This window comes from Aedes albopictus, chromosome 3 (genome assembly GCF_035046485.1).
Source record: "Aedes albopictus strain Foshan chromosome 3, AalbF5, whole genome shotgun sequence".
Taxonomy (NCBI): domain Eukaryota; kingdom Metazoa; phylum Arthropoda; class Insecta; order Diptera; family Culicidae; genus Aedes; species Aedes albopictus.
The window spans coordinates 13,288,205-13,301,945 of NC_085138.1; the positions used below are offsets into that span (position 1 = coordinate 13,288,205).

The window sequence follows — 13,741 nt, forward strand, 5'->3', positions numbered from 1 at the left end:
GCGTCCTGTACTTCTACAGGCGGATTATTCTTCTTCTTCCGCTCTACCTTCGTCCATGGAGGGTCCTCCACTTAGTTCGCCCTACTCTGTGGCTGCTGAGGGCCTACCAACGGTCGCAACCCCTTGTTCCCATCGTTCCGGGACGGGCCAGCCTTTTCAGGCCCACCCTTCCCAGCTTTCCGGGAACCCTGGCTGGGGTCCGACCTTCCGGCATTGTTACCGACCTTCGGGGTAATTATGCGCCTGGCTTTGCGTGCACCGCCAGACAGCTCTTCGCCTGACGGCTGCCTCACCTGCTTCTGCGAGAGCAGTCGCTTCCATTTTTTTTCGGACTTCCTGCGAAAGAAAAGGCCTCCGTTTGAGTAAACTTCGGCACTTTCTCCTTTGCCGGCTCCGCCGCTGCAGCAGTCAGCAACGCGAGTACCGCGTGCTCCTGCTTGGCATTATCGATCGCCACCCTAATCTGAAGCAGGGCCTTTTTCAGGTTCAGGTTTTCAGGTTATGTTCGACTTGGTGGACGCAAAGTCGATGATTTTGCCAAGCTGCTGCTCAGCCACCTCTATTGCGGACCGTCCTTTATTTTCTTGGTTGACGGCCCTCAGCAGCCACGCTCCGTCCATTATCTCCACCGGCTGGCTTGCCGGGAAGTGGACAGGAGCTCCTACTCTCGAGCTGCGTACGCAGCTCCCAGCGCCTAGCTCCTCGCTCCTCCTTGTCGAAGACCTCATCAACCCGCTTCTTGCGAAGGGGTTGATCGCACCACTACTTTCACCTAGATTTTGATTTTTAGAATTTTTGCTCATTTCTTCATCCTACGAGTCGCACGGGAAAGAAGGTCCACCACGTCACAGTCCTGCATTAAAGTGGTAAGGGACGAAACACTGTGGAGCGTGCGCATCTTTTTCACCCCCTCGATCACTCATTCCTCGGCACGGGTCGCTTGGTACTTTGAATTGGGGTTAGTAGTCCTATTCTTAGTCGGCAACTACACGGATGACTCGCAGAAGTGAAGAAGTTGGGGTCAAGCCCCTGGACTACCATCCCTGTTGCCCTGAACCTAGATTAACAATATAATGTACCCTACCCTACTAACACAAATTTCTTCCCAAGACAATGATGGAAGCACTGAGATTTTCGGTGTTAATAACAACGGTTGTCTTACTAGCATTCGCTTCCCTTTTCGATGACCGTAAGGACGTGGCCAGCACTGTTACTGACCTTACTAAAAGTGGGAGATCTCGAACTGAGCATTTTGAGAATGGTAAGCTTGTCCCAAGCCCTATTCATTGAATATTTGTGCATTTTCGATTGCTCTGGTCAATCACGGAGTAGAAACTACGAATTGTGCGGTCATCTATGCTCATGCTTCAGCTTTTCGGGATGCCTGATCGGGGTCCGACTTGCCAGCATTACTGCCCTGCATTCTCGGGGTTCCCAACCTAGAGACCTTGCGAACGCCGCTTGATAGCTTCTCTCCTGGTGGATGACTTGCACGCTTTTGTTATTGCTTGTCGTAAATAATTGCATCTTGCGTGCCCTTCGGGCTACCCGCGAGTGCGAAGGCCTTAGTCTGGTAGTCTGGGTAAACTTCGGCACCTTCAACTTCACGGAATCTGCAGCTGCCGCAATTGCCATGAGTTTGTCATAGTACTGCTTGACCACTGATGCGGTGTAACATTCTACAGGTCCATGGTGCATAGTTCTGTAGAGAAGTAGTTTTCAAAGATGTTCTGAGTCATCCAAGAACTTCCGCGATCTATAAACGTAATCAATGGGTTATTGCTACATTACTGATGCGCTGTAACTTTCCTACAGGTCCATGGAGCACAGTTCTGTAGAGAAATAGTTTGAAAAGATTTTCTTGATCATCCAAAAAATTTCAGCATAAGTTTAAGTTGTAGACCTTATTTGTCGACCTTAAAAGGCATAATCAATGGATTGTTGTAACATTACTGATGTAATGTAACAACATACAGAACCATGGTGCATAGTTCTGTAAAGAACTACTTTCCAAAGGTATTCTACGTCATCCACGAACTTCCGCGAGTAAAAACCTGCAGATTTACAAGCGTAATCCATGAATTGCTATTACTCATGCGGTGCAACATTCTACAGGTCCATTGGGGCATAGTTTTATAGACACCTACTTTCCAAAGATGTGCTAGGTCCTCCAAGAACTTCCGCGAGTAAAGGTCTTAGTATCTACAAGCGTAGTCAATTGATTGTTATTACATTACTGATGTGGCGTACAGGTCCATGAAGCGTAGTTTAATAAAGAGGTAATTTCCAAAGTTGTTCTAGGTTATATAAGAACTTCCGGGAGTTGATACATTAAGACCTATAAAAGTAATCAATGGGTTATTGTTACATTACTGATGCGGGGTACATCCTATAGGTCCATGAAACATGGTTTTGTAGAAAACTAGCTTCCAAAGATTTTCTAGATCATCCAAAAACTTCAGCTTAGGCTGAAGGTCTACAAGCATAATAAATGGAATGTTGTTACATTACTGTTACGATGCAACATCCTACAGAACCATGGAGTATTGTTCTACATTCTAGTGCTTGCACAGCCAGTATTGAAAAGCATCCTGGAAATATCAAAATTGCTTCTGATATTTTCTTGTCAGCATTAATATTTGCAGCATATCTGAGATGTGACACAATTATTTAAACGGCCAGGCCCACTGTGAACCATGGAGTATTGTTCTACAAAGAACTTAAGTCCAAAGCTTATCTAGGTTTTCCAAAAATTTCCGTGAGTAGGGACCTAAAGATCTACAAGCGTAACCAATGGATTGTTGTTGCATTACTAATACGGTTTCTTATCCTACACAGGTCCATGAAGCATAGTTTTGTAAAGAACTACTTTTCAAACGAGTTCTAGGTCATCCAAGAATTTTCGCGAGTAAAGGCCTTAGATCTACAAGCGTATCCAGTGGATTGTTGTTACATTACTAATACGGTTTCTTATCCAACAGGTCCATGAAGCATAGTTCTGTAGTGACGTAATTTCCAAAGATGTTCTAGGTCCTCTAAGAACCTCCACAAGTTAAGATCTCAAGATCTATAAGCGTAATCAATGCATTATTGCTGCATTACTGATACGGTACAACATCCTATAGGTCCATGAAGCTTGGTTCTGCATGGGACTAATTTCCAAAGATGAACTAGGTCATCGAAGAACATATGTAAGTAAAGGCCTTAAGTTGTTATCACATTACTAATCCGATCCAACATCTTACAAGTCCATGGGAAATTGTTCTGTAGAGTAGTAATTTCAGAAGATGCTCTAGCTCATCGAAGAACTCTCGCGAGTATAGGCCTTAAGAAGTACAAGCGTAATCAAAGGATTGTATTTGCTATATTCAGTCACTAGGTTCCTAAATCAAACTTGAATCAATAGTTGACTTTGTCGATTTTAGAGTATCCAAGAACAATCTAGAGTGAACTTAAGACTTCTTACCAAGTCCTTAACCTAAGCGTTACCAGGTGTTTTCTGGAAGTTGAACTTCAGGGGGTTTTAGAGAAGTGCAACATTTTGAAATCCAGATTATCTACTTCAGATAACATTATCATTCTTTTTACAACAATAAAAATAATCGATCGCCCTTTCGATGAAAGATTTCTTCTTCCTGGTCTAGGACTCTAGGATATAGACATCAGCGCTGTTGTTCATCTTGTGCTCTATCTGAACAGGAACAAAGGCGTCACAATCGCCCGGGAGACACATTTCTTCCGACCGCCAATGTTTCCTCCAGTAGGTTGTGAAGGATTCTCCTAACCCACGAATGTAGTATCTGTTTGTTGGGCAAACATGTAATGAATGAGATAGTCCGCCGCCGAAGAATAAAAGTACCACGTCAAGATTGAGGAAATTTTGAGAGCACTCGTCGAACACATTCTCATTCTCGGTGTCTGTCTGTTAGTCGGTTCAAGATAGAACTTCTACGATAGAACAGATACTCTGGTCTAAGTTGGAATATGAGTTGTTTGCAATGGGGAAAAGAAAAGGAAAAGATATAAGATTAATAAATATTAGGAGGAAAAGTTTTGACTAGTTTTCCTCAGATGAAAGGAAACATGGAAAGAGGTTCCCAGCTAGCGCGTTTATTAATGGTTTCTTTTCACCGCAAGGACAATTCCTAGCTAGTTGGTATGAGGATATGTGGAGGAGTGTGATGAAAGGCCATGTTTCAGATAAGATCTCCCTTTTCTCTTCCGAGTCAACCTACGGCAGGCAGCAGCGGTGGGAATTACCGTCATGTGGAATTTATCACATTTCATTGATCCTTGGTGGGATTGATGCTCGCCAAGTTTTTGCCATCCTTCGCCTCAAAAAGAGGACACAAAGAAAATGAATCGCTCCCCCGCCGAGCCTGTGGACCATAAATTATTGACGAAATTCTCCTTCCTTATCTTGGTCCCATTTTCTCCCGGGCCGAAGAGCGCGGAATTTGAATAATTTTGTTATGATCATAAAAATTATGAAAGGAGGACAATTTTTCGGAGCGCTAATTTAAGGTGAATTCGCTGCCATCGAACATGGGACGGAACCAACGGTAAGTCAGGCAACGATAATGTCGATATAGATTGCCGGCCAGGAGCGTCGAGAAAAAAAAAGTAACTTGGTCGGTCGTCCGTCACCCCCCTCGGGCGAATAAGAATGTTAATCATTATAAGAGAGCAGGTACCCGCGGCCCTCACCCCGGAACTGCCTTCCTAGGGTGAGATGGATAACTGAAGCTTGTCTTTTGCAAGATGCAGAAAAAAAAAGTTAGCGGGACCCAAATGAACAAATTTGGAACAGAAAATGAAAAATCCATTATTTTCAAGTTTTCGGCACAGGAAACAGAGGGAACTGGAGGCAGCGTGAGACAACGAGAATAAAATGTAATAAAATTTCCTTCCTATAATTTAAATCGCCAATTCTACGGCAATTGTTCGCGTAATGCTCACCTCTCCGAATGGTGCAACCGGAGGTAATAAAAAAAAGTCGGTCTGAGGAGGAATATGGCTCGGGAGATCAAACAAGTTATACTAGAGCCATGAGTTCTGTGTCAGAGAAAGAGCGATTGCACATAATTTCAAGATTATGGTCATAAAAGCTAATTATGGCGATAAATAACTCATTATTGGCTGAAAAATGGGCATCAGTCTATGAATGGTTGCTTTTAGTGTAATGAACGATTGCATTGGAGATAGCGATTGATAGTTTGTGGTAGGTTCATTCTAGCTAGCACCTTGGGGAGTACAAAAATTCAAATATTACAGCTTTTCTTTTCTCAGTAACATTCATGGCCGACAGCGCATATCAATAGAGTAAACAGGAGTGAAAGTACCAATAGTGATGCTATTAGTAGTGTATCAGGTATCAGAAGGCCGGCTCCAGAGGTACGTTCTTCTCCATTTGGGAAATTGGTGCCATCCTCATTAACACGAGCCTATTCATCATTTACTAGAGGGAGAGGGAAAAGGAAGGTAAGGGAATTGGATAGTCGTAAACGCATACGCGAACCGCAATAGGTTAAAACAACGCCCTGAAAAGGGCACTGCAATAATGCATGAAGCGTAAAGAGGGCCTATAGCTCTTTACCACAGCGTGTCAAAAACAATAGAACGTCCTGAAGATTCTGGTTTCAGAAGTCAGTTACCCTTAACATGTGTTAACCGAGTACTCCAAAACGCAGTTGCGCAAAAACTGGACACTTACATATCAAATGACTGGACAGTTACATATCAAATGATACGAAGTTTCATAATCGGATTCACAGGTCTCACATGCAGATGAATCAGCTTGCTGAATATTCGCCATGTGATAGCTGAGTCGGCAGTGGCCAGTCAATGCTTTGATCAGAATGCTGCAATTCTGCTTTGACAGATTTGTAAGATACTTCGCCACCCTTGGAGATGACTCAGTACAATACAATTTGGTTTGACGACATGACTCCAAACTATTCCAACATTGTCAGTGTTTAGTAGCAGCCCAGGTGTGAATCTGAAGCTTTACCCAACACTTCGATATCGGAATAGCTGGCTCAGGGCCAATGAAGTCATGTGATGCTCCAGTGCGAGCTAACTCATCAGTCAATTCATTTCCAGCGATGGAAGAATGGCCAGGTACCCATACAAGGTGAACAGCGTTTGCTGAATGCAGCTCCTCGATTTAAGTTCGACAAGCGATAACTACCTTCGACCTAGAGTTGGCCGAAGCAAGTGCTTTAATAGCAGCCTGGCTAGCTGACCAGAAGTATTTACTTTGCCCATTACGTGCTGCTGAAGTGTCGATTGCACTCCGCACATAAGAGCAAAGATTTCGGCCTGAAAAATGATGCAGTGTCTACCAAGTGAGTAAGACTGATACAGCTTTAGCTCACGAGAATAAATACCAGCACCTGCTCGACCTTCGAGAAGGGAGCCATCAGTGTAACATACGATGCCGTCTGAAATACTTCTTTCCAGATAACCAGATGTCCACTCTCCCCGGGAAGGTAATTTCGTGGAAATGTCCTATATGCAAAATTACAAGTAATTGTAAGATCACTTGGAGCAAGGACAACTTTGTTCCAATTCAACAAAAGTGGAAACATCGAGGTGTGTGTTGATGTGTGGTTCACAGGAGTTTTGCTCTAGTAGACCGAGTACCCGTAACCGGTAAGTGCAAGAAAGTGCTTCTTGTTGAAGAAAAATGTGTAGTGGGGCAACGTCAAAGAGAACTTCGAGCGCTGCCTTGGGAGTTGAAGAGAACGCTCCAGACATCGCCATTAAGCACATCCTTTGGAGATGGCCTAATTTTTATTGGACCGTTCTCACTTTGCCCTTTTGCCACCACACAAGACATCCATAAGCCAATATTGGCCACAGTTGTGTAAATTCATTTGATATACAGCATCCACTCGATAACTGACTGCTGTTTAACTGGACTGCTTTTTAACTGGGCGCTCGATAACTGGGCCAAAGTCCAGTTAAAAAGCAGTTGTCTGTCAAAAATAAACAAAATCTAACCTCACATTTTGCAAATCAGTGTTTTGTTTACAATATAACAATAGCCTCCGGCTCCGGGAGCTCAGTCCAGTTATCGAACGGCGCTCGCTAACTGAACTGTCGTCAAAACCCAGTTATCGAGCGGAAGCTGTACTTGGGTTTTAGACCCCAAGTTGTACCAAAAGTACGCCGGCATTGCCCGAAGGCCATACAAGCTTTCTTGATTCTGAACTCAATGTGAGGTGTCCAGGAAAGCTTGGAATCAAGAATGACTCCAACGTACTTTACCTGTTCAGTCACATCGATTTCAGAATCAAAGAGACGTAAAGGTCGAACACCATTACGGTTTCGCTTTTCCGTGAAAAGAACAATAGATGTTTTACTCGGATTAACCACTCTGGCGACACCAACCCTCAACTATCTGAAGGGCGTTTTGCGTCAAGTCAAAAAGGGTGCTGATGCACATACCAAATAACAATGTAAGGTAGTCGTCGGCAAAACCATAAGTAGGAAAACCGCTATTATTGAGTTGCCTCAATAGCGTATCTGCTACGAGATTCCACAAAAGCGGTGATAAGACTCCCCCTTGGGGGCATCCACAAACACTCAATTTCCTAATCCCTGCTAGACGCAATGTCGAGAAGAGATATCGGTTTTTGAGCATTTGGTAAATCCAATTTGAAATCATTGGAGATATACCATGACCCTGTGCGGCATCCAATGTGGCATCGAAAGGCACTCTCGATATCTTAGAAAACACCCAAATAAGATTACTTTTGAGTGAATGCTTTCCCGATGTCGTAAACAACCCTGGGTAAAAAAAGTAACAGTAGGCTTACCAGATTGTTAGCCTTGTTGGTTCACATGAAGAAGTACGTTGGCCAGATGAACATCACGGATGTGATGATCGACCTAGTGATCGACAATACATTCAAAGCATTTTAGAAGAAAAGAGGTCAAACGACGCATGACCCACTTTCGGAATAAGCTTGACAGTAATAATCCACAAGGATTTGGGAATATACCATGTAGCAAAACTGTAAACAATTAGATTTTTCAAAACATGTTTGAAATAATCAAATCCCTTCTGAAGCAAAATAGGATAAATCCCATCTGCTCCAGGAGATTTGGAAGGAGCACAGCTATTTAGTGCCCACTCAATCGATCCGAGTCGAAGCCAGAGAATCATAACTAGGGTAATTGTTCCTATCGTTGCGGTAGTACCTATTGTTGCGGTAATGGCAATTGAGCACTTTTTCGACTGAAATGTTACCAAAAGGTATTTTTAATAGATGTATGGTGCTTAAATTATGAGATTGCACCATTTGTTTGCTTAAGATTTGCCCAAAAACCTATTTTAAAAAAATATTTTCATAAATGTGTTTGCTGCTGTGTTCCTATTGTTGCGGTAGTGTTCCTAATGTTGCGGTATCCCATATGATTTCAATGGGATACCGCAACAATAGGAACAAAATACCGCAACATTAGGAACACATACCGCAACATTAGGAACACAATGATCTTTCAGATAAAAACGAATAAAATGCTCATAACAACATCAAAGTGGCAATATTTCGTTATTTTCCCGTAGATTAAGGATGGATTTTATTATTTTCAATTCAATCCATGTAAAAAGTTTGCTTGGGGCGATACAATTGTGGTTTAAACATGAACCCAGCGCTTAACTCCTCCATGATCGGATCAATTACCCTACAAGAAAAGAAATCATCCGAAGATGTAATATCCACACAACCGGGAAAGTGTGCACTGAATAAACAATTCCAAAACTACCTCATCCGAGGAAGTGAAGTCGCCATTTGGCCGAAGTTCATTCACTTGGAAATCCTTAGATTTTGCAAGGATTTTGTTCAACCGACTGACTTCAATTGTTTCCAACTCTTACTTCATTGTTTCCTGAGTTTGGCCAGATCAGAGTTCCACCAATGGGCTCCTCTCGTGATCTTGGCAGGCCGTAGAGGACAAGCTTTTTCAAAAGCTTCCATGATGAAAAACGTTGTAGTATCAACGCTATCATCTAAATCACTTGGAGTGTCGATGAATGGTGGGTATCCATGAATTTGACCGCAATCAAATCAGTGAAGAGATCCCAGTTGTTTGACCGCGGATTCCTGAAACGCAAAGTTTGCGGAATAACATTCACATGTTCAAAACAGATGTAGCGATGATCAGATAAAGATTCTTCACCTGACACATGCCAATTGGTCAACTCGTGACTAATTCTGTTAGAGTAGAGTGTCCATTCCGGGACATCCCGGGACAAGAATTCCCGGGATTTGAGTTATTTCGGGATTTCTCGAATCCCGGGATATAATTTCAGAAATCCCGACAATCCCGGGAATCCCGGGATGAAGATAATGTGTGGCTAAAACTGCCAAATATCAAGGCAAAACTTTATCTTACCATTTTTACTTTTGAAATCTGACCGGTTTTCTTACACACCACCATCGCTATACTTGAAAAAAAAAGCAATAATTCATGATAAACTTGATATCATGCTATGCATTTAAGTAATTTTTTCTATCATATTGGTTTCTTCAGGAGCGGCAAGAACAAACTGGACATAGCCCACATATCATATTGCATTGTAATGTTTGGAAACCTAATTCCAAACTTTTACTATAATATTGAAATAATCTGATATTCTCAGAAGCAAATTCATAAATCTCAAAAACAAGCACAAAATGTTTGAAATTATTCATAAACCGCAATTGCAAAAAGAGCCCAAGCTTTTGAATTGAAATATTAAGAAACTAAGAATTCAAAAGGTTCCCTAAAGTTATAATGAAGTGCGATTTCTACAATGCATCAACAATACAAACATCATCCGTATTGATGTAATACAGATTGTGATACTTATTTCTCTTAAACTATTTGATATTGGTAGAAAATTACTTGCAACATAACAAACGAATGTTGATACTTTTATATTTCGTTTTTGATGTTTGTACATAAAGTATATGGTAGTTCAGTACATTGTACTCAAATTTTATAAAACTTCTTGCGATGGACACAAAAATAACCATGACTTAAAAAATAATATTTCAACTGCACAAAAGCAAAACAAATCAATTTTCTGGGATTCATTGAAATTTTAAAAAATCCCGGGATCCCGGGATTTCCCGGGATTAGCTAAGTATTTTGTCCCGAATCCCGGGACACGAAAAATGGCCGGGAAATGGACACTCTATGTTAGACCAAAGCGTTATGTATAACATTTCCTCTCTAGTAGATACCATAAAGGTTAGGCGGTTGCCTATGTTAAGTAATCCAAGATCTGTGCTACTTACATAAGTATCTCATCAAACTGGCGCCGCTCAAGTTAATGTCTGAGCTAAACCCAGATGCAGAGCATTAGCATAACTGCCAACAATTAGCGCGGAAGGACTTTTGAAGTGCAGTATGCTTGTTTGAAAGTGCAGTATGACTTGTTTGAAAGCATCCGTAGGGGACGGTTCATCGTGCGGTAAATAAGTCGAACAATGGACGCATTTTCTGTTGAGATTTTCGACTCAAGATTGTCTTGAGGTAGCCCCCCAAGTTTGAGACTAAAGAAGGGCTCCGTTAGCGGTTAGGTTTTTCTTAATTCTGAAGAAATCCTAAGAAGAGTTCGTGGAGGAACACCTGGAGAAATTTCTATAGTTGTTTTTGAAAGAATCACAGAAAAAAAATTCCGAGTAAATTCCTGGAGGAATTCTTGAAGAAACCTCATGAAGAATCTCAGGAGAGCCGTTCTAAAGAATTCCTGGTAGGATTTCTGAAGGAATCCATGTCTGCAGTTGTTTCTGGACGAATCATTTAAGGAATCTTGAATGGACTCTTAAAGATTTTTTTGTACAAAATGTTTAAGGAATTCCTGGATTGATTTTTGAATAATCTTCAATGAAACTTTCTGAAATAATCCTGCAAAAATACTTATTTCAGACGGAATTATTGGAGTAATTTCTAGCGGAATTCTTGAATATGGAGAAATCCCTGAAGAAATCTCTGAAAGAATCCTGCTAGGATCTTATTTTTTTTTTCGAGAGTCCTTGGAGAAGTTCCTGAAGGAATCCTCGAAAGAAGCATTAAAAAAACACTGAAGGAAGCTCCAATGATATCCCAGTAGAAATTCCTGGAGGAAGGTCTGGTGAAATCTCTAGAGAAATTCTTGATTGCTGGAAACACTGAAGGAAGCTATGAGAAATTTCCTGGAAGGATTTGTCGATGTATCCTTGCTAAAGTATCCGTAAAAAATCAGACGGAATCGTGGGCGGAATTCCTGAAGCATTCATTGGAACAAGACATCCATCCAGGAATTCACGAAGGAGAAATTCCAGGAGACGTTCCTTGAGAAATTATTTCAGGTGTCACTAGAGAAGTTATTCATGAAAAAATCCCTGGTTTTTTGTTTTTAGCCATACGTTTGTTTGAATTATATAGCGCATTTAGTTCACCACTGGACTATCGTATTGTTTTCACGAATGCAAAAATGCAAATAAAAGTGCACGATTGCATCCAATCAACTTGGTGTCTTCAGAGCACTTATTCAGCATACATCGAAGAAATAGTGCGCCGAAGACATCAATTTAATTTGATGCAATCGCATAGTTTTATTTACGTTTTCGCACTTATGAAGACTCAGTGCGCAGTCCAGTGGGGAACTAAATGCGGTATATACTAATGAAAATTCGCGCATTTTGAGCTACATACTACACTCTGCACCAGCATATGGTTCTAGAAAGTCCTTCTCTTTCCCTACCGGAACCGGTTCCAGCATATCCGGAAATTTCTTGCGGCTTTGAAGAAAAATAAACGATAAAAATTTGCCCATGGGTGCGTTTTACCCCATACACTCTTTTTGTTAAACATTATTATTATTATGTTTTAGTTTAATCGTAGATTAACTTTCCATGTTATTTTATGATTCTCTAAAATTTTGTTGATTTTATTTTGGACTTAAACTGTTTTCTCCTTGACATAATGTGAAGTAACAATTATAAGTTTTTCGTATTCTTTATATTTGTGAATTTAGACATAAGCTAATTCTTCACACCACTAAAAGTTTGCTGTTAACAATAAAACAACAAAATTACAAATTTTGTCAAATGTATCAGATCAAGATCAAAATCAAGATCAAATTTGACTATACATGTCAATGGTTGCTCCTCCGTGGTTGATCTGAGCTACTACCAGTGTCAAAGGCCCCAAATCAGCTGATTTTAGACGTCAAATGAAAAGGCCCATTGCACTGAGATTCAAATGAATAAGGGCTGAGACACTTCACTTATTCTCAAAGTGCAATTTAAGCAGCTCATGCATCTTTTATCAATAACGGCGCCGGCCATGTCCTTATAGTTAGTTGGGAAGGGGAAGGAATGTTAGAGTGTGCTGGTTGTTGTTACTAAAGACCGAGAGCACCTCTGCATCACCACATCCAGCACGGACTGGAGTATTTGTTAGACAGAAAGAATGGGAGATCTGGGAGTCACCGTTGGGTCGATGATACCCCATGGATTGGGGATGTTCGTAAGGTGATACATTGTGGGATGATTACTATGAAGGACAAGCGGCATAGTTCGCTATGGTTGCATAATTTGTAGGTTTGTGTTATATACACTGAGCTGTGGAAGTTGGGAGGAAGGGAAACGATTTTTTTTTTTTGGAATTCGTTTCTAGTTCTAGCGATGGCTTTGAAGATACTAATATACATGAGTAGTATATGTAGAGAAGAAAGAGCGAGAGAAAGTGGATAGTAAGTTACAAAGTAGGATGAAAGGGACGGGCCAGGAATTGAACCCATGACCTTCTGCATATGAATCAGAAGCGGTAGCCACTAGACCGACAATTACAAATTTTGTTAAATGTATTGTGCAAAACTTGTTTTAATTTTTTTAGCTTAGTCTGATTAAACAAAATTTGTTGTATTGAATAAAAATTAAAAAAAAAAAACTGAAAGTATTTTTAAAAGTGTGGCCTTACTCAATGAGTGAAAAATATTAGCGTGCGTCTTCTCCCCTCTCACTATTAAATTTTTCTCTCATACACATACTTCGTACTGAAAACGAGATAAACAAGAACCTTCACGGCAAATCCAAACACAACACCCAAAGTAGGTTATGTTCTTCGCAAAATTCTCAAAATAATTTGAATTCAATCAAAACTCCAAGAATCACACTAACCTGATACTTTTGCTGCTCGTCCTTCTTTACACTGGCCGCCCGCCAGTTCAACGTCAACACGCAGCAGTTCTTCGAATTCCACACAAACAGCACATCGTCCTTCGTTTCCACCAGATTCTGCGTTCGCTTCCGATCATCCGGCAAACAGTCCCGTGCCACCTCGAATATCTTCATCGCGTTGAAACCGAAACTGTCGGCACTGCTGACTGCAGCAGCAGCAGCATCACCACCACCGTACGATGCCGACATGATGATTACCGCACTCGATTAATTAGGAATTTACACGAAAAACACAGACCGAACCGATTAATTTGCCGGAAAATAAGCGCGCACCGAATTGAATTTCCGCAACGCAAAACGATTTCAAAACAATAACAAACACTGGTCCGATCGCAGCGCAGCTGCCGTTGCGAGAGGGATATGTCAAATTGAAGCATTGGTGCTAACCGTCGCGAGAGAGCGCGACGCAAATGCCGCTACACGCTAAGCTTGAATGATAAATATAAAGCGTGCAGTGTTCAAAGCAAGGTTTGAGATTTAGTGTTATTTTTATAATATAAAGCATATTATGCTTGTTT

General features: G+C 41.2%; 1 protein-coding gene across 1 annotated transcript in view; it reads right to left on the reverse strand.

Moving 5' to 3' along the window:
- Positions 1–13,535, reverse strand: part of LOC109421805 (nuclear pore complex protein Nup88) — a 250,163-nt gene extending 236,628 nt beyond the window's left edge. Inside the window, exon 1 of the mRNA XM_029876835.2 lies at positions 13,164–13,535. Within this exon, the coding sequence (XP_029732695.1) occupies positions 13,164–13,412 (249 nt within the window). The 5' untranslated portion in view covers positions 13,413–13,535. The remainder of the gene's footprint in view (positions 1–13,163) is intronic.
- Positions 13,536–13,741: the final 206 nt, after the last annotated feature.